The sequence below is a fragment of the Diabrotica undecimpunctata genome, chromosome 7 (genome assembly GCF_040954645.1).
Source record: "Diabrotica undecimpunctata isolate CICGRU chromosome 7, icDiaUnde3, whole genome shotgun sequence".
NCBI lineage: Eukaryota > Metazoa > Arthropoda > Insecta > Coleoptera > Chrysomelidae > Diabrotica > Diabrotica undecimpunctata.
The window spans coordinates 85225507-85253260 of record NC_092809.1 but is presented as its reverse complement, the minus strand read 5'-3'; the positions used below and the strand labels follow the sequence as shown (position 1 = coordinate 85253260).

The 27754-nt window shown below is 32.0% G+C and overlaps 2 protein-coding genes and 1 long non-coding RNA gene across 3 annotated transcripts in view; 1 reads left to right on the top strand and 2 right to left on the bottom strand.

The window, feature by feature from the left end:
• Positions 1-734: 734 nt before the first annotated feature.
• LOC140446509 (uncharacterized) lies at positions 735-3885 on the bottom strand. The gene is made up of 3 exons (XM_072539066.1): positions 3683-3885; positions 1737-3571; positions 735-790 (listed from the first exon to the last, which is right to left on the bottom strand). Exons 1-3 carry the CDS (start codon positions 3883-3885, stop codon positions 735-737), a joined length of 2094 nt encoding a protein of 697 aa, XP_072395167.1.
• A 15544-nt stretch (positions 3886-19429) lies between these two features.
• On the bottom strand, positions 19430-22806 carry LOC140445545 (uncharacterized). Its single transcript, XR_011951410.1, has 2 exons — positions 22229-22806; positions 19430-22087 (listed from the first exon to the last, which is right to left on the bottom strand). It is a non-coding gene; the product is annotated as an uncharacterized lncRNA (long non-coding RNA).
• Position 22807: 1 nt separating this feature from the next.
• LOC140445544 (uncharacterized) overlaps positions 22808-27754 on the top strand; it is a 299013-nt gene continuing 294066 nt past the window's right edge. Inside the window, exon 1 of the mRNA XM_072537640.1 lies at positions 22808-23174. Within this exon, the coding sequence (XP_072393741.1) occupies positions 22974-23174 (201 nt within the window). The 5' untranslated portion in view covers positions 22808-22973. The remainder of the gene's footprint in view (positions 23175-27754) is intronic.

Sequence of the window (27754 nt, the reverse complement as noted above, 5' to 3'; positions counted from 1 at the left end):
TTACTATTATTTTTACTAAAAACACTTAATTTTTACCACGAGACGCTAAAGAATATAAAGAAATAAATTTAATTGTAGCTACCACACGTGTACGTACTTCATTCCAATATTTTTCTTCATTTATCATTTGTTTTTTCCAGTCCAGTGTCAATGGTTCCGGTAATTTTAGATCTTGTTATAAAAATTGCTGAGGTTGATGTGGTCATTGCATGGTCATTGTCAATTATTCGTTTCTTTTGTCATTAGCGTTGTTTGGTAAATCGAATAGAAGATGATTCCAAAGATGTATTTATTTATTTTGGTGGATTTTTAATTAATCAATACCGCGTTATTCTAGTAAATCAAAACAAAAATTAAAGACCTAATTTCCGTGCCCCAAAATTTACCGGCCCTAGGCCCGTACCTAGGCCTTAGTCAGTCCCTGTCTAAAGTACTTCTCCATTGTAAATTTATGCGACTAAAATTGTAGTAAAATGCCTTTTGCAGAATTAGGCTTTTATTCGCATAAAACTTGACAAAACAATTATTTAAATACTGACCAGTTGTTGTCACAACATTAAGAAAACTAAATTATACTACACTTGGCTTGTATTATTAATATTTCTTGTAACACATATAACATTTCTTGTAACATTTTTATAAATAAAGGTTTTATTCTATATTTTATTTTGTAGAAAGGATGTCTTCAATTTCTTAAGAAATAAAAATAAAACACCAACATGGTTCACACAACTTTATTCCAACTTCATGTCTTCTTGTCGTCTGTCATCTGTCATTACACATTGACAACCTTGACAGAACATCAAATTTAAATTAAAAAAAGCCGGTAACAATAAGAAGCCTACAACTCGGCAAACCGACAACAAGAGCGCCCTCGCTCTTCTATATACAAAAATACAACTATCTGGAAGTACATAAACATGACAAAAATCATAACATTCATAAATATTTGTCATAACATGTCATTTGTTATAAACTGTCATTGAAAGTACATAAACATGAAAAATCTTAACATAAATATTTGTCAATATCTCGTCTGTCAATAAACAAAAATATAACTACACTGAAAGTACATAAACATGACAAAAATCATAACATTCATAAATATTTGTCAAACATTATTTCTCGTAAACATAAGTTATCATAAAAACATTTCAGGAATTATTCCTCATAAACGTAATTCATCATAAATAAGTTCTTAATTGTAGACATAATGGGTAATAATAGACACTAATTGTTTTGCGCAAATATAAATTGTAGTTGTTAAACATAAAGTAAGTAATTTAGTTTGATGATTTCATCCATAATCTGAGATTTTTTTTTCGTGGAATTTATGGCTTTGGTGAGAACCAATTAGCCAGACTGTTAGATTGAATCATTAATTTGTGTAAAATGTTTCATCAGACCTGAGCATGATGTATTCATTTTTTTTTTTCGCGCTAGGGCGTCAACCCGGTTCATCCCCTCGGAGGTTTCAGCCCTCTTTGTGTGCTTTACGTTCAGTTTCTTTCGCAGAATTGCATACAAAATTGGTTAGTAATTTTGCAGTTTTAGTTTACAGTTTATGATGTGTTGATGAAGTACATAAAGGATGTCATTATTTTCTGAAAAAATAATACAATTTAGGTCTATTGGAAGGTTTATCTTGTAGTGAATTAAGTTTTTATATAGTTTATTAATGTTTACATTATTTATTCGACATTCAAGTAAAACATGTACTAATGTACCCATTTTACCACAACTACACAATGGATCGTCTGTAATTTTCATTTTGTGCTTATAATAAGGTGTTAGTGCTTGATTAGCACGTACTCGATTTATTGTGGCGACAAAGTATCTGTTTGGTATTTTGTGAAACCATGGTTTTCTGGGAATTCTTTGCTGGTGTTTACAAAAGTTTGTTCCGGTTGTTGAAGCGTTGTGTAGGTTTTGCCACATCTCATTTATTTTGTTTCTTTGGTTTAAGAATAGGTCGGACGGGGGTAGTTTAAGATTTAGTTCTTCTCCTGATGTTGGGGCTGTTTTTGCTAAGGTATCTACTATTTCATTACCTGTTGTCCCTGCGTGTCCCTTTACCCATAGATATATGACGACTTTATTCTTGATGTGGGTCTCATTATGTAAATACAGGATATTTGCTTCAATATGATTAACTGATCTATTTATGTTTACTTTTTTAAGTTTATCTACTGCACTTTTGCTGTCCGTACATATTATGAATTTGTCGTGGTTAGAGCCGAGTATGTATTTCATAGCTTGCACAATTGCTGTTAATTCTGCAGTGTATATGGAAGCTTCCTTTGGTAGAATAAATTTTTTGTCAGTATTTTCTTCCACATGGTAAAAGGCACAGCTGGTATATTCTTTTGACTTTGATCCATCAGTGAATATAGAATCATAGTTTGGCCAGTATTTGTTTTTTGTTTCGTTAAACTTTGTTTGATTGAAACTTGCTACTTCTTGACTTTCAAAATAGTAGGTTCTAATTTCCCGTGAAAAAATTTGTTCTGGCGAGTAAATTAGAACCGGGGGGAGTTGGTTGGAATAAAGTATATCTGTAATATCAAGTATTTCTGAGAAAGTTTCTACTATGAGGGGGGTTTTCTTGAAGTGCCAGTATCTATGGGTCAAAACTTGAACTGTTAGTGATTGTATACTATTGAGGTAAGAAGTTTTTTTGGAAATGGTTTTTATCACAAATTTTCTGCTCAATAGTTGTCTTCTTAGTTTAAGAGGAGGTTCCACAGCTTCAGCTTGCATAATATTTATGGGTGTTGACTTAAGATATCCCAGGCAAACTCTTAAGCATTTATTTTGTTGTATCTCGATTTTATTTAGATGTGTATCTGCTGCTGTTCCATAGAGTTGACTTCCATAATCCATTATTGATCGTACCATTGTTTTGTAGAAAAGTAAAGCCGTATTTGGATCTGCTCCCCACTTTCCCCTCCAAAACGCTCTTAAAATATTTATAGAATTACTTGTTTTTTTGATGATTTGGTGGATACAGTCCTTCCATAATAGTTTTCTATCTAGATGTAGGCCAAGATATTTTACAGAGTTGCTAATACGGAGTTTATATTTTCCTATTGTTAATGGTCTTTGATAGTTGTTTCTATTTCTAGAGAAAATGCATATATTGGTTTTGGACTCGGATATGGAAACTTCCATGTTGTCTAGGCATTTTTGGATTTCTATAAATTCAGTGTTGATATTTTCTATACATTTGTCCTCTGATTTGTTACTGGTGTAAATAACAACATCATCGGCGTATTGAATAATTTTGGACTTACGTGATATAACATTTTCTATGTCCATTGTGTACAGGCTGTAGAGGATTGGGCTCAAGATACTACCTTGTGGTAATCCAGATCTACATATTCTTGATTCCGAAACTTCTTTATTTATCTTTAAGGAAACTGATCGACTAGAGTAAGCTGATTTTATGAAGTTGGCAAAGGAGGTTGGTAGACCAATATTGATAAGTTTCTCTTCTAGTATATTTATTTGAACATTATCATATGCTGAAGTGATATCCAAAAATGTAGCCAAATGTATTTGTGTGTGAATCCTAGATAGATGTCATTTACTAGTATCGTTAGGGATTCTAAGGAAGATCTTCCCTTTCTAAAAGCATATTGTGTCAGGTAATATTTTTTCATTTTCTAGCCAATATTCAAGCCTGTTCTTTATCATTCTTTCCATGGTTTTAAATATACACGATGATAAAGCTATGGGTCTATATGAATCTGCATTTCCGTTCTGTTTTCCAAGTTTTTTGATAGGTACTACGATGTATTCTTTCCACATTGGTGGAAAAGGAATCTTTTTTATCCAAATCGAATTGAACAATTCTAACAGGGCTTTCTTATGGCCTAAGGGCATTTTATGCAACATATTGTATGAAATGTTATCCGCCCCGGGAGATTTATTATTTGTTGATTTAATGCATTGTTCGAGTTCCCATAATTGAAATAGTGATTGTAGAAAAGAAGTGTTTCTATTTACGGTAGCTATTTGTTGAGTAATGTTGTTTTCAACCATGGGGGCGAGATTTTTGTGTGGAATTCATTTATCCAGTCTTCTTTGGGGTTTATTGGGGGTTTATTTACTTGTTTTCGGTTTTTATATTGGTTTACTTTGTTCCACACTTCTTTAATTGGTGTATTTTGATTTAGATTTTGGCAATAATTAATCCAGCTTTTTTTCTTAGTTTCTTTGAAAGTTTTTTTAGCTACTGCATCAAGTCTTTTATATTCTGTTAGATTATTAAGATTTGGAGCATGTGTGTAGGTTAAGTAAGCTTGTTTTCTTGCTTTAGCAGCTATGTTACAGGTTTCATTCCACCAGTCCTTCGAACAATCATTTCTATTTTGTGTGTTTGAATTTTGTAAGGGAATTGCTTTGTTGGCAGCTTTGTTAATATTGTCGATAATGCCCATTAGTGATGATTTTGGTTCTGTAGCTTCAAGTGTAGCGGTGTATACATCCCAATTAGCAGCCTTGAGTCTCCATATGTTATGTTTTGTCTGTTTAATTTGCGCAAGCGGGCTATTCCTTCCAAATTGTATGTGTATTGGTAAGTGGTTAGAGCCATAAGGTTCTTCTAAAGTAGACCACGTAATTAGGTGCGTCAGATCCTGTGTACAGAGGGTCAAGTCTACAGCTGACTTCTTATTGTTTGCTAATGTAGGTGATCCGTCGTTCAAAATTACTAGGTTGCATTGTTCGATAGCTTCCAAAAGAGTCTTGCCATAGATATCGTCATATCCATCATTCCAAGCCAAACTATGTGCGTTAAAGTCGCCCCCAATTATGAATGGTTTTGGAATTTGTTCCAAAAAGTTGATCCACTGTTGTAATGATATTCTAGTTCTCGGTTTAAAGTATACTGAAACGAAGTAGATTTTTTTATGTATAAATGGAAAATTAACCGAGATACAACTATGCTCAAAGTTTATTGTAGTTGGAATTGAGACTTCTTGGTATATTAAGTCTGATTTTAATAAAATGGCTGAGCCGCCGTACCCGTCGTCCCGGTCACAGCGAATATTGTTGAGGCCTTTAAAATTATAATATTTTCCTGCTTTAAACCATGTTTCCGATAGAAGTGCAACGGAGTAGTTGCCCCTATCTAGTAGATATTCTAGGTTAGTTTTATTAGAAACTGCTGAACGGCAGTTCCATTGAAGAATATTTATTGAATGGTTGAGGTCTGAGAATGTGATGACGTGTTTCCATTTATAGTTAATTTGACTAAGTTTTCGAGTTCTTCCTTATTTATATTTATACTTTTTGTTACTAAAACTTTTGTGACAATTTCTATAACTAATTCTAATATTGAATTTATCATGCTCAGGTCTGAAGGAGATGCAACTGAATTATTATTAATGTTTCCTTTATAGTTAATACTGTCTAATATTCCTCCCTTAGGTAATTGAGATCTAGGGGAAGCTATAATTTCATTATGCAAAATTAATGTTGGATCTGGACTATTTGGTCTCTGTCTTTTAAATGTTCTAGAATTTGTATTATTTGAATTATTGTAAAATATGTTATTTGTTGACATTTGGTTAATTGAATTTGATGGGAGCTGGGTGGGTGTATAATTATTGGGATTTAATGGAGGGAAAGTTTTGAGGCAGGAAATGTTTGTAGTTTGTTCCGTATTAATGGTTGTTGCTTTTGCATAGGAGTTCCTGGGAAACTGTCTGTTGGCGTCTTGATAACTAATATTACTGGAAGACATAGCGTCTTTTACAAGTTTTTGACGTTGAAATTCCTGACACGCGCTCAAATTTGTAGTAAAATGATTCCCCGAACAACTAAAACATTTTGGAGTTATATCGGTCGTTTTACACTGTTTTGAGTTATGTGATTCCTGACATTTTTCGCACCTAGCCCTGCTCTTACATTGTCCCCCTGCATGTCCAAATCTTAGACAATTAAAGCATAATAGCACCTTTTGTTTATATGGCTCGACTTCCTTTAGTACCTTGTTGATTGTTACATATTTTGGTAGTACCTGTGACCTAAAACTAACTACACATGTTTTTGTTGGAATATATTGGGTACCTTTTTCATCTACTTGCCTCCTATTTAATCTTTTGACTTGAATGACTTCAAATTTACAGTGTAAATCGTACATTTTGATTCTGTCTTTAACATACTCTACTGAAAATTCTGTGGAAATATCTCTTATTACGCCCTGTCTAACTACAAGAAACTTAGGAATGTATATGTCTAAATTATTTTTTGTAAATATTGCTTCATTTTTTTTAGATATGATATAGTTGGCCGATTTATAATATTTAAATTTTATACGTATTTTATTTCTCCCTACTGCGTCAATGCTCACAATTTTTTCATCAATTTCTTTAAAATTTGTGATAATAATGTCACCTATCCTTAAAGCATTAACCTGCCTTTAAAATCGGGTGAATTATTTTCCAAATACACGTAATGAGGTCCCAAGTCGTTTTGTCGGTAAAGAAATTCCTCCCTTTTTGTTCCTACTTCTTTGTTTATGGTATTTGTTATTGAAGTGTGTACATTAGCAAAGTCATTATCGATAATGGGTTTATTATTAACAAGTTTTGTGGTACTTATCTGTATAACCAGAACCAGATTTTGAAATCCTAACGGCTCCTCGTTTGAAGATGATGCATGTTCTGTATCCATTTGGGTTTCTAAAACATTGTTAATGTGAGATGGTTTCTGAGTCATCTGAAACCCCTCAACATCAGAAATTAGATATCTGTCTGATGTGATATTAACCTCCTTAGTATTGCTTTGGCTGTAGACTTCTAATATTGTAGGCAACTTTATGCTGTCAGTGTTTGAAAGAAGTCACTGTCACTGCCATATTAATTTCTATTGTTTTTGTTAACATTATATGTACAATTTATGTTGATTAAAACCTTATATCCTAGGTTTCCAGATTCCCATTTGCTTTCCCATGCAGTGACATTAGTACCAAAACAGTAATCAAGAATTTAAATAACTTATTCATGATGTTTGGAATGCCTGCATACATTCATTCGGATAGGGGGACTCAATTTCTGTCAGCTGAAGTCAAAGAGTTTCTCAACTCCAGAGGAATCGCAACAAGTAGAACTACTGCTTATAATCCCCAAGGAAATGGTCAAGTGGAGAAGTTGAATTCTACTGTCTGGAAAGCTATTCAACTGGCCTGTGAATCACATGAAGCACCTATTGAGAATTGGGAACAATACCTACCTATCGTGCTGCATTCCATTCGTTCACTGTTGTGTACCGCAACTAACTGTACGCCGCATGAAAGGATGTTCGTGCACACACGTCGATCTCCAAATGGGAATACAATACCGTCATGGCTAGCAGAATCTGGGCATGTCTTGATGAAAAGGTTCGATCGGAAGAACAAGTACCAGCCTATCGTAGAGGAAGTGGAGGTAATAGAGTCAAATTCTGAATACTCTTTTGTTAAACTGAAAGACGGACGGGAGACCACAGTGTCTAATCGTCATCTGGCTCCGTGTGGACGAGGTGAAGGGGAAATACTAGATATACCAGGTCAAGAATCAGTGTTCGTAGAAGACCAACATGAGTTACATTCGAGTCTTAATGATTCCTCATCCAATACAACCACGTAAAACATGCAGCCCCTGGCAGATACATATACATCTCCCCCTCCACCGGATTCATTACTTCTTGAAGAACCCCCAATGAGTTCTGAACAGAGCTTATCGCCTCCTTCAGCACTACCTAGAAGATCTGAAAGAATTCGTCATTTACCACGGTATTTGGAAGATTATAGTGTGGGAGAATGATGTGATATTAACCTCCTTAGTATTGCTTTGGCTGTAGACTTCTAATATTGTAGGCAACTTTATGCTGTCAGTGTTTGAAAGAAGTCACTGTCACTGCCATATTAGGGAGTTTTTGTAACTACCTAACGTAACGTATCTCCCTATACGTAAAGAACTAACGTATCGAAGAAGATGAACGTTAAATTGATAGTTTTTGTTCTGCACGTAACGTAACGATGGTGTTGCCCTCACCGAATTAGTGATTAACTAATAAATTGTCAGTGCCAGTCTTGTCCTTGTAATTTAACCCTATTTTTGATATTCAAATATTTTTCATAATTTTTGACATGGACGCGATATTAAATGTAGGTGCCTTTATTGATGATGAAGAAGACGAAGACATAGAAGATGCCCTTCTTCTCCACATCTTGCACGACTATACGGCCGCTTTAATTTTGATACAATTAAAAATATTTTTCGCTTTGGAATTAAATTCCACCTTTCTGGATGGTCGTAAGGGTTCTTGCCTACAACTTCCTTCAACAAGAACAAATCATCTTGATTGCTGAAGTGAAGTCGTTTTCTACTGCTTTCCATTATTTATAAAAATCAAAACAAATATACGTAACCACAAATGTAAAAATACACGTACCACGTGTGCTTATGAAATGTGGATGTTGAAATTTTGGTAATCGGGTAAGATTCCCTTGCGCATTCGGTTACCTTCGGCTCGATAGGGATGCGTATGAACGTAACGTACCAGCCCGTTACGTTAGGTAATACGTATCTAGATACGTTAGTTCAACCATTAATGCGCATGCTTATATGTCAAAAAGATACGTTACGTATACGTATTTGCTTGCACAAAAACTCTCTATTAATTTCTATTGTTTTTGTTAACATTCTATGTACAATTTATGTTGATTAAAACCTTATATCCTAGGTTTTGCTTTATCATTTCACTGTCATTAGGTAATATTTTCTTAATAATATAAGGTCCCTTAAATTTAGGTAATAGTTTCTTATTTACACCAGGTGTAACATCAATATTAGGTATCATGACATAATCACCAATATTATAAATTGAAGCTTGTTTATGTCTTGAATCGTAATACAGCTTATTGACTTCTTGGGATTTCTCTATCTTGTCACATGCATTATGTCGTAGTTCGTTAATATCAGATTTGTCTTTGTTAATGGATGACAGAAAATACTTTAAATGATCTTTGATATTACCTACTTGGTTCATTCCAAACAATAGTTTAGAAGGTGTCTGACCTGTAGTTCGAATAACAGTGTTGTTGACGCCAAATTCAACTTCATTAATTACTTGATCCCAACATTCTGGGCCCTTGGTTAGTTTCGCTATCTTTGGTATAATGAACCGGTTGAACCTTTCAATTTGTCCATTGGCTCTTGGTACGCCAGTAGCTACAAGAACATGCTGTATTCCATTATCTGTTAAAAATTCAGTGAATTGTTTGGATGTAAATGCTGAGCCTCGATCAGTGACTATTTTTAAAGGTTTACTGTAAGTAAAGAAGTATGAGTTTAAATACTTAATAACCTCATTACAATTAGTTGACTTGCAAGCATACAATTTCAAGAATTTGGTAAAGCCATCTACAATTGCAAAAATATGTCTATAACCAGTTCCTTTAGATTTTTCAAGTGGTCCACAATGATCCAAATGTAAAATATTAAATGGTTTGTCTCCTTGTGGTATGCTGTGTAAAAATCCTTCCTTTTTTCCACTGTTAGGAGCAAATACAATGCACTTCAAACAATTTGTAATATAAGTTCTTACCTTTTGTCTCATATTAGGAAACAAGTAAGATTCTTTTATGGCTTCACAACATTTATCTAAGCCCACATGTCCTAATTCATCATGGCAACTCCGAATCACATTGTTTTCCATTGATTCAGGTACATAAAATAGTAGTAAATTATTACTTTTTCTATAAAGTATGTCATTGTTCATTTCAAACAACTTATGCTCACTGGATTGTAACGTCTCCTTTAATTTACATATAATATCATCTTGCCCTTGTTTAATAGCTAAATTATGTTCAAAAGTGTTTTCCTCAATTATTAAAATACTTCCAAAGTACCTACTTAAAGCATCAACATGCTTCATGCTTGTTCCACTTCTGTGTTCTATAGTATAATCAAAATTATCAAGAATGAGACTCCATCTCATAATTTTAGGGCTAACATCCTTCTTCTGTAAAGCTGTTGTTACACTATTACAATCTGTCAGTATCTTAAATTTAATTCCATATAAGTATAAATCGGTTACATGTGTTGATAACGGCTTTTAGTTCCAAAATAAAACTATGCTGTTTAGTTTCTACTTGAGTACTTCTCTGACTGTAAAAGAACACTGGATGAAATTTTTGGTCTGCTTGTTTTTGTAGTAATATCCCACCGTAACCACTAGAGCTTGCATCACAATGGATTTGAGTTTCAGCTGTAGGAAAATAGAGAGCTAAAACAGGTTTGGACACTAAAATTTGTTTTAAACTATGAAAACTTTTCATTTGTTCTCTTCCAAATTCAAATGAAACATTCTTTTTTAATAGATCATAAAGTGGTCCAGCAATTATTGAAAAGTTGGAAACAAATTTTCTAAAATATGAAGTAAGGCCTATGAAACTGTGTAACTGTTTAACATTTCGTGGTACTGGGTACTCTTTAATTGCATTAATATGTCTATCACTTGGTCTTATCTCATCACCATTAATTATGTAGCCTAAATGATTTATTTCAGTCATTAAAAAGGAGCATTTGTCAAGACGGAGATTCAATTTGTTTTGAACCAATAAGCAAAATATCTCTTTTAGAATAGATACGTTCTCTTCAACAGTTTTTGTTGCTATTAATAAATCATCAATATAAATTAGTAATTTGTTATGTTCCATTAAGTCCTTGAATATAGTATGAATGTATCGCATAAAAACAGATGGTGAATTGCGCAAACCAAATGGCATTTTCAAAAATTCATATTGAGCACTGGGAGTTACAAATGATGTGTATTTAATTAAAGATTCCTCTACATTAACATGATAAAAAGCACTTTTGAGATCCAAAGTTGAAAAATAATGTTTACCTTTAAGTTGACAAAGTTGATCTTCAATTAGTGGGATTGGAAAATTATCCCGTAAAGTGATTTTGTTTAATGAACGATAGTCTACACATAGTCTGAAGTCATTAGTTTTCTTTTTAATTAAAACTATTGGTGAACTATACTCTGAATTACTCTTACGAATAATATCCTTATCTAACAAGTCATTAATTATTTCTTGTACAGCATTTTTTTCAGTATATGATAACCTACGTGGTTTATAATAAAAAGGAACATGATTTGGATCTACAACAATTTTCATTTCACATTTAGTCATAGGTTCATTAGGTCTTTCTGGATTTACATAATCAGTCATAAAAATATCAACTAACTTTTGTCGATCTAAATTATTTAAATTAGGATTGATATCAATATTAATTTCATTTTTATCTACATAATCAATATGTAAAATATCATTGTCAATATTTGTATTTTCAATATCTTTAGAAGAAATCTCTACTTGATTCCCTGAAAAAGATACAGTAAGGTTGTTGTTCTGCATAAAATCTCTACCTAACAGATATTTATATGGTATGGTTTCGTTTGGTACAACATAAATGAGTAAATCAATAAGTATGTCATTAACTTTCATTTTAAACAACACAGAACCAAAAATTTCTAATCTACTTTGGTTAATACCCTGGAAAGTTTTCTCAGGAATATCATAAAATTCAAAATTGAAAGATTTTTCAGTATCTAAAGTTATTAAGGATATAGCACTACCTGAATCTACAATAGAATCAATATAAATAGAAATGTTGTCCTTCAAAAGACAAATTGGCAACATATACCCACTTGCATTATGCTGTTCCACAAAAAGTGCAGTGTTGCTTTCTACCTTGACCTTGGGTGGATTCATCCTGGACTCATTCTTGGGGCAATTATTTCTTTGGTGATCCATTGCTCCACACATATAACATGAACCCTTCTGTCTAGCTGGTTTAGTACATTGAACTGCAGAATGTCCCATCTCATTACAGTTGTACTAATAGCTTTGCTTCGTGTAGCTAGATTATTTTTAAAAGTAGTTGGTCTTTGCCAGTCATATTTTGAATGTTCACGTTTTGTATTCTAGTTTTCCTTTGCATTAGGTTTCTCTCTTCTGTCGCTTATTCTATCTTTTCGAGCACTAACAATTCTTTCATAACTCATGATGTCTTTATACAGGATGTCTTCATCACGATGTTCGTTTGACATAATAAAATTACTTAATTCCTTACTCCACAAACCAATGGCAATTTGTTCTTTTGTTTCTTCAAATGGCAGTTCGAGTGGTTTGCATAGAGAAACTTTCATATGGAAATAAATGGAAACATTCTCATTTGGATTTTGAGTACGCTCTTGCATCTTTCTCCATAAATCTGTTTTATTTTGTGAAAACAGAAACGTTTTCCGGAAAGCCGTTTTGAATTTGGACCAATCTGTGATTTCTTCATTTCTGCCTATAAACCAGAACTTTGCAGCACCTTCGAGATTGCTTTTGGCTGTTTGGTATATAAATGCATCTGGCCAATTGTATAGTACCGCTGTAGACTTAATTTGCTTTAACCATACTGCTGCTTGGCTGGAATCACCTTCACCACTAAATTTTTCAATAGTTTTAGATAAATCTGGCATTATATTAAAATTTGGTACAGGATTACTTATTGTTGAGATGCTGTTTTGTAGTTGTAACATCTGAAGCATCTGTGCATTCTGTTGAAGCAATGAATTAACAAGATTTACCATATCATCATTCGGATTCACATTATTATTTGTGCCGGGGCTATTCACTTGGGGTGTTAACACAGGTGGTCGTGTACCCGGTAGGTTATTTTCGAGGTTACCCATAACGAAACGTAAAAAATATAATTTCCTTCTGTCCTAACAACACAGGGGGAACATAAGTATAACCCCACACCTGATTATGTAGAAAGGATGTCTTCAATTTCTTAAGAAATAAAAATAAAACACCAACATGGTTCACACAATTTTATTCCAACTGCATGTCTTGTCTTCTTGTCGTCTGTCATCTGTCATTACACATTGACAACCTTGACAGAACATCAAATTTAAATTAAAAAAAGGCGGTAACAATAAGAAGCCTATAATTTTTTAATTTTTTTAATCACTTTGGTATTTTAATGTAATGGAAAATAAATATAGTCTCAACAACAAGAAAACCCAAAAAGTATGCGAAAAATATTTATTATCGTATATGATAAGGATTTTTCTTGTTATTTTAGGATTATATCGATTTTCCTTTAAGCTGGATTTATAGTTTGACGGACTGTAGACGTAGACGCACTGCAGACGTAACAAACGGACTGTAAATATTATTTCAATTTATAAATCGACGGAGTGGAATTTGTTCGCATGAGTAGAAACAGTGGCTTGAGTTGGTAAACATGATACTATAATACCCTTTTATTAATTATTATTATTATTTTATAAATTCTTAACGTTCATTGTAACAAATAATCAACAAAATCAAAATTCGAATATGTTGATAAACAACTTTACAAAATGGTGGGCGTGCCAGACAGTTCACTTTGGTTGACAGCACAAAATTCTTCCTTTTGATTGGCCAAACGCAATTAACGCACTGTAAAAGATGAATATTGGCCAACTCTTCCGTTGCAGTGCGTTTCACTTACGTTCCGTCATGCGTTTACGTTCATTTATAAATAAGAGTACACAAAATTCTATCAGAGAACAACCGAACACAGAGAAGCGACAGTCCTTTGAAGTTACGTGGCCAAGCCGCCAATGACAGCTAACAACCAGAAAATTAATAGTCAGTGGGCATATCACACAATATAAATTCTTAAGAGCGTAGGCGCAAAATTTCGGGCCAATGTTTTTTAAATGCATTCATTTTTTTCGAATCCTGAAAAAACTAATAAGTATTTTTGAAAAATTTAAACGCAGAATGAAAGACTACATTATTACTGAGGGCCGAAAGTCCCTGAAAACTTCTATAATGTTTATTTTAATAAGTTACAGGGGTGAAAAAAAAGAGAAAATTTAGTGTGATTTTTAATTTCAAATATCTCATTCAAAAAAACTTTTTGTTTATTCTAAGGGACTTTCGGCCCTCGGTAATAATGTAATCTTTCATTCTGTGTTTAAATTTTTCAAAAATATTTGTTAGTTTCCTCAGGATTCGAAAAAAATGATTGTATTTAAAAAGCATTGGCCCGAAATTTTGCGCCTACGCTCTTAAGAGAAACAAAGAAATTACTAAAAATCTTAAAATTACAACAGAACAAGACCTCAAAATTGCAAAAACATGGTTGCAAATAAACAAACTTACATTAAATTATGGAAAAACTAAATAGGTAGTCATCTACTTTTTGCTATATACAAAAGTTGTCTGCCAATTTTTAATTCGTTAAATATAAATAACAAAGATCATTGAAGGTACTGCGTCATGCGCCAATATTTTTCTTCTATTTCCTTTTACAATAACATTATCTTCAAAATGCAGTTCACAAATCCTATAATTATTATAAAGTGAATCCATTTTGAATAACAAATCTTCTCGTCTGCAAGCTTCTATCCACACTTTGGCACTACAAATTTTTAACAGAACATATTTTAAACAAAGAACTTTTTCTGTATTTATAAATAATACTTTATTACTTACAACTATAAGAGTATTAGTATATTCTAAGTATATTGTATGTAATGAAATATTTAACTTTTGTCAATATCTAATCTTAATAAATTTACAGTTTTCTCCTAAGTCACAAAAATGTCACTAAATATTGAGATATGCAACAAATAAAGTTTTAATATTTTTTATTTGTAATTCCCCATTCCCATTTAAAGTTTTAATATTTTTTATTTGTAATTCCCATTTAAAACTCCTAAATATTTTATGTACTTCGATCCATATACCTATTTGATCTTTTTTATTTATATTTAACGAATTAAAAATTGGCAGACAACTTTTGTATACCTATAGCAAAAAGTAGATGAGTACCTATTTAGTTTTTTCATAATTTAATTTAAGTTTGTTTATATGCAACCATGTTTTTGCAATTTTGAAGTCTTGTTCTGTTGTAATTTTAAGATTTTCCTAATTATCGGTCTAATTATGATTCCAACAATTTTTAGTTTGAGCATTTTAGTAATTTCTTTGTTTCGTTTAAGAGCGTAGGCGCAAAATTTCGGGCCAATGCTTTTTAACATTTTTTTGGAATCCTGAGAAAACTAACAAATATTTTTGAAAAATTTAAACACAGAATGAAAGATTACATTATTACCGAGGGCCGAAAGTCCCTTAGAATAAACAAAAAGTTTTTTTGAATGAGATATTTGAAATTAAAAATCACACTAAATTTTCTCTTTTTTTTCACCCCTGTAACTTATTAAAATAAACATTATAGAAGTTTTCGGGAACTTTTGGCCCTCAGTAATAATGTGGTCTTTCATTCTGCGTTTCAATTTTTCAAAAATACTTATTAGTTTTTTCAGGATTCGAAAAAAATGAATACATTTAAAAAACATTTGCCCGAAATTTTGCGCCTACGCTCTTAAATCAAAAATATTCTCGTGTATAAAACCCTCTATATATTTTTATTTCCTAAAAATACTATATTCGTATTGTTGTCTTCGAGCGCGCTGATACCCGGCAACCATCTGTTGATTTTTTGGCCTGAGCCTTCGGAGACTTGCGTCTTTCAATAAAAGAAATAGCACTGACACCAAATTTAATGTTTTCATTTTGAACTATCCCTTGGCAGACCAAAGTTTATTTTTTATAGCTCGGACAGACACGTCGGCGTCGGCTTACTGTTCGAAAGTCAAACCAATACTATTATGTAATAACTAATAATAATTACAAAGCAATAGTAATTACCTGTTATTATTCTTAGGAAATCTAAATAATCTTATTCCTTTTCCTGTCACAGATGAACATCCGCGAATCGCACAAATATATCCAGACATTTTAAATATAAATTAAACTTTTAACTATAAACTATAAATATAAACTTATATATTTAACTATAACTATAACCTTTTAACTATAAATAATTATATAAATGGTCAAATGCAATTGTTGTGTCGAGTATTTACCATAGACGCCTACGGACTATCGAAAAGAACCAGAATTCAAGAATAAGCACGGGTTTTTGACAGTTACACAACCAGAATCGGGCATGCGTATACAAAAATGGTACACGCTTTTGGACAGTTGCGTCGCTTCTATGTGTGTTCGATTATTCTATGATTATATATTGATCTTTTTCCAGTGCGTCTACGTTTACAGAGCGTCAAACTATAAATCCAGCTTTACTTTAAAATTAGTTCACAATCCTAAATATTACTAAACTTTTGAATTTAGCGCCATGTATATATAGTTACTCGCCCGATCACTAGGTGATGCGCCAATCATTGTTTTATTCGTTAACACGGAAGTTTCAATGCTAGGTGGTAATGTGCTTGGCACTACTATTTTTTTTATGTACTGTGGCCAGAGATATGTAAGAGAGGGGATATGACACAAACGATATTTCTGTCCACTTCTGCAGGATGTACTCTCCAATATGGCGACGGGCAGGTCCGGATTCAAATTAATTCAAATTGTATTTACGATTTACTGTTTAGTTTGGGAATAAGCATTGAGTTAGATTAATAATAGTTATTTGGAATAAAATTACTTTCATTTTTAGTACTCTTCAAGTACAGTTTAATAATAATTATAAAATTTATTACATACATAAAGTTTAAAAAAATGTACAAAACCAGTCAATGATATGGTTTTAAAATTATAACATTTACATACAAGTAAAAAACAACAATTAGCAAGTGCACTTACATAAGTTTATATACATTTAGATATGTTAGTTCCATGTACTATTAATATAAATTATATATTTATATATAATTATTTTATATATTTATATAAAAAATATAGAAATTAGTTATTGTGTATAGGTAGGTAGTTAAAGAATTGTATCAAAGACATGCCGTGTTCTTTATCCTTTTTGAACTTATTGTGGTTTCTATGGAATTGTTATATCTGCATATAAAGATCCCTTTTCCAGTAATGCGAGCCTATGACAAGGGATATTGTCTGGCTAGTGTCAAAGTCGCGGGATATTTTAAACGGTTGAAAATACTACTTTTTAGCTGTTGCAACTGTCAACAATAACTAACTTAACAGGCGATTGTCGATATTCACCGGCTTTTCGTTTATTTTCCGTAACATATAAAGTTTGAGACACTCATCCTATGTATAAAGCTGGTACAAAAACTAGCTCACAATATGATGGTATATCGAGCCCTCGAATAAAAATTAGAAAAATGAAAGAGCTTTATTATATTGATGTTAACAATGTTTACAAGAATTTTTAAACAATATTTTTTTTTAAACAATTTGAATTCCACTAAAGTGTTCACTAAATAATACCACTTTATTAATAAGAGGTCTCATACTGAGAGATTTGTCAGTCTTACTCTTGCACATATAGAACATCCTAATATCAATATAGCGGCTTGCTACAGCCTTTATTAGGAGTATTCTGTGATTATCTGAGAATTGTTGATCAATGCTATGACTAAGTAAATTTAAAAAGATATCTTTGTTTATGTACCTCCGTAAAACTTTTGTAACTAAATCGTTGGTACTCGTACAAGTTGTAGAAGGGATTTCTTTTAAAATTGTCTCAGCCATAAAGCATATATCAATTACACTTTCAGATGGATATTGCAATCCTTTATTATTTTTTTTATCAATAAATAAAAATAAAAAGTTGTTCCGAGTGACACTTACTAATGCGCTTAAACATTCACTACAGACTAATCTTTTTTGTAAGTAAAACACAACATAACCAGCAATGTATGTAGTTATGCTTTTAGAGTATTGAGAGAAAGGATTGATATAGCTGTGATCATGATCAATTATATCTACTGACACATCAGTATCACAACTATTACTCAATCTATATTCTCTGAAAGTGATATTAATGTGATCGGTGGGATTGCATTTTAAAATATTTAAATCTTCTAAAGGAAAGCAGTTACCACTAAATTTATTTTTCAGTTCAACATGCACCAAAATTTTTTTATAAGCTGACTGAAACTTCATTTTGTACACAAATAAAGTAGCTTTATTATAAAAAAAGCATAAATCATATTTTTAAACGCAAAAAACTGCTGTTGTTACATAAAAAAAAATGTCAAATAGTACATATTTAAAGAATGGCCAAAACAAAAATGTGATTAATTATTAACTAGTACTTTATACAAAATATCAAGAACCTTCTAGTTGAAATCTCTTTGTTCACACCTATACAAACTTATTTATTTGCAAATGAAAGCAAGTGAAATGTACAATTAAAGTTGTATACTGTGTAATGTCCAGGTGTAATTATAATTATAATGTCCAATTTACTAAATTTTGAAGGTTCCCAGTTCCCACACTATTTACGAACTGTATCCAGGCAATTCTCCTTTCAACATCTTTAGGAAATCTACAACCACATAAACCAAATTAAAAAGATTACATATTCTTTTTACACGCGGCATCACTAAAAACGGAAGTAATACCGCCCTGTACACTGTTTACAATTTCATACTAACCTATGAAAAGATATTCCAGTGGAGATTTTCTTATTATTACGAGTGTTATTTGGACACAAAATAAAAGAACACGATGTCATAATAGTTTCACTTTAAATAAACGTAAAAACCGTACAAAAATAAGCTCAAAATATTTTTAAAATTAAATTTCTATGCACAGAACTACTCCACACAAACAACAATCTGTCAGATACTCACCAATATGGCGAACCGATCATCGAGTTTAGATTCTAACTCGATGCATCCATGATACTATGATTAAGAAGATAAGATATTGCGCATAAGTGGTGACGTAATTGGAGAGCTGCACGTTCGTAATGTCAGGTTTTTGTATGTGTCAATAATAATCTTTAATAAATAGTTTGGAGATATCCTTTTGTGTACGATTATTGTAATTATTAAACCTTTTTTTAATATTATTATTTTGCTAATCGAATAATTTCATCACAGAATGCATAAAAATCCCATTTAACTTTAACAAGAATTCAAATTCTGCTCTCCAATGACGGCATGCGCGAACACGACCGATTTTGTGCTACGGGAAGATCCTATCTTGTTATTCCTAGTATCATGGATGCATCTATTTCACCGTATGTCATATCCCCTGTCTTACATATCTCTGACTGTGGCACATAGCACACTACCACCTAGCATTGAAACTTCCGTGTTAAGGAATAAAACAATGATTGGCGCATCACCTAGTGATCGGGCGCATAACTATATATACATGGCGCTAAATTCAAAAGTTTAGTAATATTACCTAGGATTGTGAACTCATTTTAAAGTAAAGGAAAATCGATATAATCCTAAAATAACAAGAAAAATCCTTATCCTATACGATAATAAATATTTTTCGTATACTTTTTGGGTTTTCTTGTTATGTTGGGACTATATTTATTTTCCATTACATTAAAATGCCAAAGTGGTTAAAAAAATTACAGAATAAAATATAGAATAAAATCTTTATTTATAAAAATGTTACAAGAAATGTTATATGTGTTACAAGAAATATTAATAATACAAGCCATGTGTAGTATAATTTAGTTTTCTTAATGTTGTGACAAGAACGGGTCAGTATTTAAATAATTGTTTTGTCATTCTTATCAAGTTTTATGTGAATAAAAGCCTAATTCTGCAAAAGACATTTTACTACAATTTTATTCGCATAAATTTACAATGGGGAAGTACTTTAGACCAGATAAACTAGAGGCTGGTCCAAACTGTCAAACTTCCACCAAAGAATTCAAACATTAGTAAGTATATAACATTCAAGAATTTTTAGAAAGCAATGAATCTAAAGATAAATCCCTAGAAGGTAAAGATAAGTACATGCTTTTAAAAAATTAATCTACGATTACATAAGCGAAGCAATCAATCTGGAAAACCAATTGCTTTTTTCACACATACCCTCACAGATTCTGAATAAAAACATTATGCAATTGAAAAAAAAAGCAAATGAGTTGAAGTATTTAAAAAAATGCAGACATTATCTGGTAGAAAAGCAATTCTAACCAATTACAGATTAAATCACTATTTGGTTTATATAGAATGACGGTATATATCAAATCTAACAAGGAGAACTAGCTTTACTTCACAAGAATTTATTAATTATCTACACTCTAAAGGAATATATTCAAGTAGAACAACACCATATAATCATGAAGAAAATGGTTAAGTCGAAAAATACAATGAGTTATATGGAAATTGGTGAATCTAGCATAGAAAACCAAAAATTTAGAATTCACTTAATGGAAAACTGCTTTACCATGTGCTCTGCACTATATAAGAAGTTTACTGTTGAATTGTTATATTATTGAATCAAGATAATGATGAAGGTCCAAATAACACACTAGAGAATTCCACTACTAAATAAATACCAGATGAGACAGAAAATTTACCTGTTCAAAAACCTGATGATAATGATGAACCAAGATTGGAAAATTCAGATTTTCATTCTAGCTGTAAATCAGCTGGAGCTAAAAATAAACCAAAATAGTTGCAATATTTTGTTCAAAAATAGGGACGGGTGAATGTAGTATAATTTAGTGTTCTAAATGTTGTGACAGGAACTTGTCAGTATTTAAATATTTTTTTTGTAATTCTAATGTCAAATTAAAGCCTAATAAGCAACAGACAGCCATCAGACATTCTGAGTTTTTTGTAGTACTTTCATCCTAATGCAATAACACACACTATCAGTGGTCAGTGAAAACTCTTACAGTCTGGCGTTCTACTCACAGAAAGAGAGAACTCAAGGACCCTGCTAAGTTGGAAACAGAACAATTAAATGATTTAGTTCTAGAAAGAAGTTTATATACATTTATACTCATACTATATGTTATATATTTATATGATAATACTTTTATTCTTATAATCAGAATCATAATATGAGTTCCAGAAAAATATTCTGGTTATCAACAAAATTATGATTTTGATTAGATTAGCAAAATATTGCTTCTTGCAAAAAGAAAACCCAAGAATGAGGAATAACCGAATGATAGCAAATAGAAAAAACGAACAAAAAAAAAGAACAATGGATAAGGTAAATAATTTATTTCTAAGGTATGCTTAAAGTTTTCACCCAGAATGTAAGCTTTGCTAAAACCTGATATAGTAACTTTATTTGCTCAGTATAAACTCCAAACAACAGAGGATAATAATGTTTTTATGCCTGAAATGACAAACACAATTACAATCAACAGATTTTTTCACCAGTATGTCATCTTAAGATCAGACATCCCATCCCTGTCATCAACAGAATAGGAAAGATCCCTGTCAACACATTCAAATTTATTTATTCATAACTCTGAACACCTTACCGCTGTCTATGTGGATGCAGGCTAATATACGGGACAAGCCGATTAAGTGTTACAACTTAGTGGTTAAGTACACAGTATTTTAAGATAATAAAATTAAATAATGTGAAATAAAAATATATTATGTACACAAACACATGCATGTACACATATATATATATATATATATATATATATATATATATATATATATATATATATATATATATATATATATATATATAATTAAAGATGTAATGACATTTTAAAACCTATAAACCCAACAGTTAGTTCTATGATTCTAAAATCCAGCACAAACAATAAAGATGGAAAAATAACATAACAAAAATAAAAAAATATGTAAAGTATTACCTAGTTACAATAAAAACATGAAGTATTTTACACAGTTAAGTTTCCAAACTCTATGGTACCAGTAACTCTTCTACTAATATTTATATATTTATTGAGGGACATAATAAATACATTTACATTTAGGTTGTTTAACAAAGATAAGTATCTATTCAGTGGGCTATTAGCACCATAGGTTGTTTTACAAAATGGAACATTAAAAGTACATAGATGAGGCAAACCATGGTATTATAATATGGTACTCTAAGACCAATCTCACTCACAAGAGAGGGACAGATCCCTCCTCATACTTAAAGCAGGCAAGCTCATAGACCTCTCCATGATAGTGTAGTCATGGTCTGCTAATCTAATCCAACTTTGAAAGGCGCACACCTGTAGAAATTTATGCCGAACCCTCTCTAAGGTGATGCTTTTTAAGATAGTTGTTGAACCACCACCTACAAATAATTCAAATACTAAGCTAAGTAAGACTGGTTTTATAATATATAATTTTAGGTTAAATTTATAAACTAATTTTATAGTAAAAGGTCAGATATAATGTGAATAAGAATATAGGTCAGTGGTATAATAGTTCTTACCTGGTCCTGGTAAAAACAAACTCGGAACGGCTGTTCTCGTAATACCGCCATTTCCAACATTGACTATATCTTCCTCTTTAAAATGACTAGCGCATACACGAAAATTGTTATAAATAGTTTCTTTTGCAGCATTCTCTAATTAGGGCTCTTAACAGCATTCACCCATTTATCAAACATATCCATATAATGTCCTGGACTTAAAAAAGTAGTATCAAAGAATATAGACGCTTAAGCGTCTATATTCTTTGGTAGTATCCATGCAATCTGGAACACATCTTTTTTGTTCAGTTCTTCGTCTCTACATTGTTATTCCATGTAATGTGTTCGATTCCATAATAAAAAATCGTCGAAAATTGTACGATTTTGCACTATTTATACAAAAAATTTTAAATTATAAAATAAATTATAAAAAATAAAACAAATACAAATATGGCGCCGTATTTGTCTAAACTCAACTTTGACTTGATCACAGCACACTCACTCCGTGCAGGAACGAGACTAGCAGCGCCACCAAGCGAATGGGCGCCTAATCCGAACATGATTTGACCTTGGCTATCCCTGTTACCAATCTAGGTGTAATTTATCTATGCTGTGGCACACCCGCAGCTATAGTTTGTGTTTTAGCTATAGGAATTCACAGTAGTACAGGATACTCGATTATTTGGAATTCCCATGTATCGAGCTGGCAAATTGCCTAAGTGCAGCGCCAAAAAAGAAGAGAAGAAAAGAAGAAGTGAAGTGATGAATGAAGCAACAAAATATGGTTGATTTAAAAAAAGACTTGGACGAATATTTGCTATTACATAGTGATCAAAAGAAGGTTTTTAATCTCCATATGCCGTCAATTGAAGCCCCAAATATAACTAGATGGTTTATGAAAGAATCTTTACAACAGGAAGAACATACTTGGTTTCAAAGGATTACTAACCAGTGCTTTCCTACTTTGGTAAAGTATAATTCATTATTTGGTAAATACTTTCATTAAACATATTTGTTGAAAATCGTGAATTTTTTGGACTTTGGCTGAAAACCCCAGAAAAGGCCAATTTTTAATGATTGTAATGCCGCAAGTTTTAAAAACTAAGAAAGAAGGCAAAACAAAATTAAATCTCAAATAAAAAGTCTTATTGACAATACAAACACCTAATAAAATAGTAAATTGTCATAATATTATGAAATGTAATAAAACGTACAAACATAATTGTAATTATCTAAAGGTTTTAGATGTAAATTATATAAAAATGCATATTAATATTGTTAAATAGTCCAAATTCATTTAAGTTGTACATAGAAATTATACATGCTATAATAGTAGATTTTTGGTCTTCTTCTTTTGGTGCTTATTTGTTTCGAATAGTTGCGATCATTCTGGCTATAATTATTTTAGTAACTGATGCTTTAAATACATTAGTTGTTGTGGAGAACCATTTCCTCAGGTTTTTTAACCATGATATTCTTTTCCCAATTCCTTGCTTTCTAAATACTTTGCCTTGAAGGATTATTTTCAGTAATCTGTATTTATTGCTGCTTCTCATTATGTGTCCCAGATATTCTACCTTTTTCCTTTTAATTGTATACATCACTTCTCTTTGATAATTGATAAGCAGTTGGAAGTCTCTAATTTTATTTTTGCTGATGACCATAAATTTAGTTTTTGATATGTTTACTTGTAGTCCAAATCTTTCACTTACTTCATTTACTTTGTTTATTAGTTGCTGTAAACTGTTTAAACTGTCTCCAAAAATTATGGTGTCATCTGCATAGCGGATGTTGTTTAGGCATCCTCTATTTAAAAGGATTCCATGTTTGCATATTTTTGGTAGACATGCATATTGTTGCCACATTTAAAATTTATTTTTACTCAACAAAAAAAGAAGGTATAGTTTAAGTTAAACTGAACCAAAACTGATATATGAACCAAGTGAAAGTTATATGTTGTTTCGTAAAAGCTTAATATTTGACATAGTGGCCCAACTGACTTTTTTTTGTAGAAAAAAAGATTTTTTTTTGTTAATTTTTTGCGCATTCGACTCATATAATGTATTAGGTTCCAGAAATGTTTGTGTACGTGAATAAAATAATACTAGTTAATGAAAAAAACTGGTTTCATTTTTAGCTCAATTCTTTACTTGTCGATATCTCAAAACATCAATTTTACACTTAGGCCACTCTGCTTCTGAGCGACTCATATATATATATATATATATATATATATATATATTGTTAAATCATTCTAAGTCAAATACATATGGATATCAACCTACCTTAGTATGACTGTGGATACAATTCTGCCACAGTGATAAAAAAAATGGTGTAGCCCTTCCATGTGGACAGGAAATCTCCTTTTAACCCATTAATGCTCAAATTAATTTTTCTTTTAAGTTTTAAAATTTTGCTTATATTTACATATTATCAGTAATCTTGTTCTTAATAAGAAAATATTTAAGAAATTAATTTACATCTTTGCAATTTTGGCAAAAAATAGGACACTGACAAAGATCAGTTTGCCGCCCCCTCCCCTTCCATTAAATAGTTTTATTTATGAAAAACGCTTTTATTAATACACTTATACATATTAACTCAGCGCTGAGATTAACAAATAAAAAACTTCATAAAATATTTTTTCTGAGATATTTTATTTCTGAGATATTAAGTGTTGTCTTAAAACAACGCTAGGTGCTTACACTACCTAGTTTTTGTTGAACATAATAAACCAAAAATTAAACCATTTGGGATACAGTAAAGTATTCAATAAAAAAAAAAATAGAGATTTATTCATAAAAAAATGTAATTCGGTGTGATTAAGTATAAAAATTTACACTATATGAGAGTGAAACCGTATACAACAAGAAGTGCATAGTCCAATATCACATTTTAAACACATTGTTCTAACAATGTGTGATAGATTTGCATGTTTTAGTCGCACATCTTCTCTTTTTCCCATCTGGAATGTACTGTATCAAATGATTGATGGTGTCAAAATGAATATCATCAGATACTCGGCTATCGACAGATGCTGTCAAGGAAGCTGACAGTCTTCCGCTTCCTTTGCTAAGTACACTATACTTTACTAAATATGTACTCACAATCTTTCTTGTAAAATTTAATTGCGATACATTTTCTCTGCCAGTTTTATTATACAATATCCAACTATTTTGTAATGCAACATCGAGCATCCATGTAAAAATTGGCCAATACCATTTTTTGCCACGAATACTGATCAGGTAGAAACTTACTTTCTGACCCATTTGATCAGTTCCTCTCATAAATGTGTTATACTTGGCGATCAATTTCAGTCTAGAAACAAGTATGTTTCATTTGAGTTTCTGAGAAAATCTTCTTACTAGACCTACTTCTTGAGTGCCACAGGTTGATGAAATCATTGTTACTGCTGCATTATCCATCCACCGGACCACCATATATAATTGTCCATCATTTCGTTCAATAGATGTTTCAAAATAACCTCGATCATTTTTCATAAACTCATTTTTAGGACATCCTCTGAGAACTCGGTTTTCGCGAATGGTTCCTATGGCGTTATAACAACGAAATTTTAAACATGAAAATAAAGCCGTTCCAGAAAACAAAATATTCATATAAATATTGCATCTTAGATTGCTTTTCTTGACTGGCAGATCGTCTAATAGTAATAACAAAGAACTAGCAGCTTTTCCAAATAGTTTTTCATACTTTTCATTATTTGATTTTGGATTTTTTTCTTGGTATAAGTCAAAGTTAACTAAATACCCAATTTTTGTGTATTGACACACCACATTTTGTATCCAAATCTAATTGGCTTTCCTTTAATAAACTGCTTGCAGCTATGTCTGCCAAAGTATTTTATTATACTTTCATCATAAGATAAATGTTCTTCTGGTACAAAATTTTTAACACTTTTTTTAAGCATGTCCATAAGAGGTCATATTTTCCTATGCCTTGTAATTTTGGTTGATTTTGGTATTATCTGACCAGTGCAAAAACCGGCAAATCTGTAAAAATCGATCTCTTCGCATGGCCTTGGATACTGCATAATTTTTCATATCGTCATTATAATCCCAATAATGTCGCTTGTATGGTAATTGATTATACCCACTTATAAATAAAATAGTAACAAACAAACGGATCTCCTCTATTTTTATTATAAAAGATTTGGTTATTATATCACTACATACTCTCCTGAATCATAGCCAGTGTCTACATTTGTATCTGGAGGTTCTACAAAAATATCGCCATCAGTTCATCATTATAAATTATATCAAAGGCTTGAGCAAGCGAAAAACCTCGTCTAGAACAAAAATGATAAAATTTAAAATATAGGTAGTACAAGCGCCTAGCGTTGTTTTACGGCTAAGGTTGTTTTTAACTTTCCACTGGATGGGTCCACTGAAATCATCATCATCATCATCAGGGCTTTTCATTATGTGTGGAATGTTTGCTGCTCTTACTTATTTGCCTCTCTGATTCGCTTATTGTGGTGAATCACTCCTCCTTCCACTTGTATGTTGTCAAAGTTTGTTGTATGACTTGGCTTTCGTTACAATTTTCTTCCACTCATTTCGATATGTGCATAGTTCCCTCCAGTTTCTCACTTCCAGAATTTTGATATCTCTCATGACCTGATCCTCCCATTTCTCTCTGGGTTTTCCCCTTGGTCTTTCAGTTGCTGGTTTCCATCTGGTCATCATCATCATCTTTGGCTCTACAACCCTGTGTGGGTCTTGGCCTGTTTAAGAACTAGTCTCCATTCCCCTCTATCTTTCGCCCTGGCTTTCCAATTTCTGACCCCTAGATTCCTCAAGTCATCTTCGACTTGAGTTTTAAATCTAGATCTTGGCCTGCCTCTCTTCCTGGTTCCTACTGGCTCTTGATATAATATCCGTCTTTGGGGGCCTCCAGTGTCTATTCTTTCAAGGTGTCCTAGCCACCTTAGTCTATTAATTTTAATAGACCGGACGATGTTGCATTTTTCATAGCATTGATACAATTCAAAATTGTAGCGCCTGCGCCATATCACGCTTTTTTGTACTCCTCCGTATATGTGCCTAAGTATTCTTCTTTCAAAGCGGCCTAACAGTTCTTCATCGCTTTTTACCATAGATTAGATTAGATTAAGAGAGGTGGCCTTTCGGCCTATTCCACTGCGACCTTTTCAGATCTATTGTGGTCCTTTAGTCCTACATAACATTCTCTAGCGTGACCCTTTTTATAAAGTCTAGTAGCTTCGAGACTGTACCTTCCATGTAGCTATTTGCCAGTGGATTTTCTTCTCCTAATGCAAAGAACCGCACATTTGCCAGACTGTCACACTGACATAAAATGTGCTCTGCTGTTTCTTCTTCGAGGTGACAGAATCTGCACAGGTCATCATCTAATAATCCCATCAGCTTCAAGTGCCTATTCAGCTTACAGTGCCCTGTTAGAAGACCTACTATGACCTTGACTGTTTTCCTGTCTTTGCTTATTAGGTCTGCCGTAAATTTTGGAGAATGTTCTGTAATGAACTGTTTCGCCTGTCTTTGTCCTGGT

Coding starts and splice junctions, on each gene's coding strand:
- LOC140446509 (XM_072539066.1), bottom strand. CDS start 3,885: ATGCCCTTAGGCCATAAGAAAGCCCTGTTAGAATTGTTCAATTCGATT. Junction 3,572..3,682: donor GAAAGAATGATAAAGAACAG/GCTTGAATATTG, acceptor ACATCTATCTAG/GATTCACACACAAATACATT. Junction 791..1,736: donor CGATCCATTGTGTAGTTGTG/GTAAAATGGGTA, acceptor TGTTCTGTCAAG/GTTGTCAATGTGTAATGACA.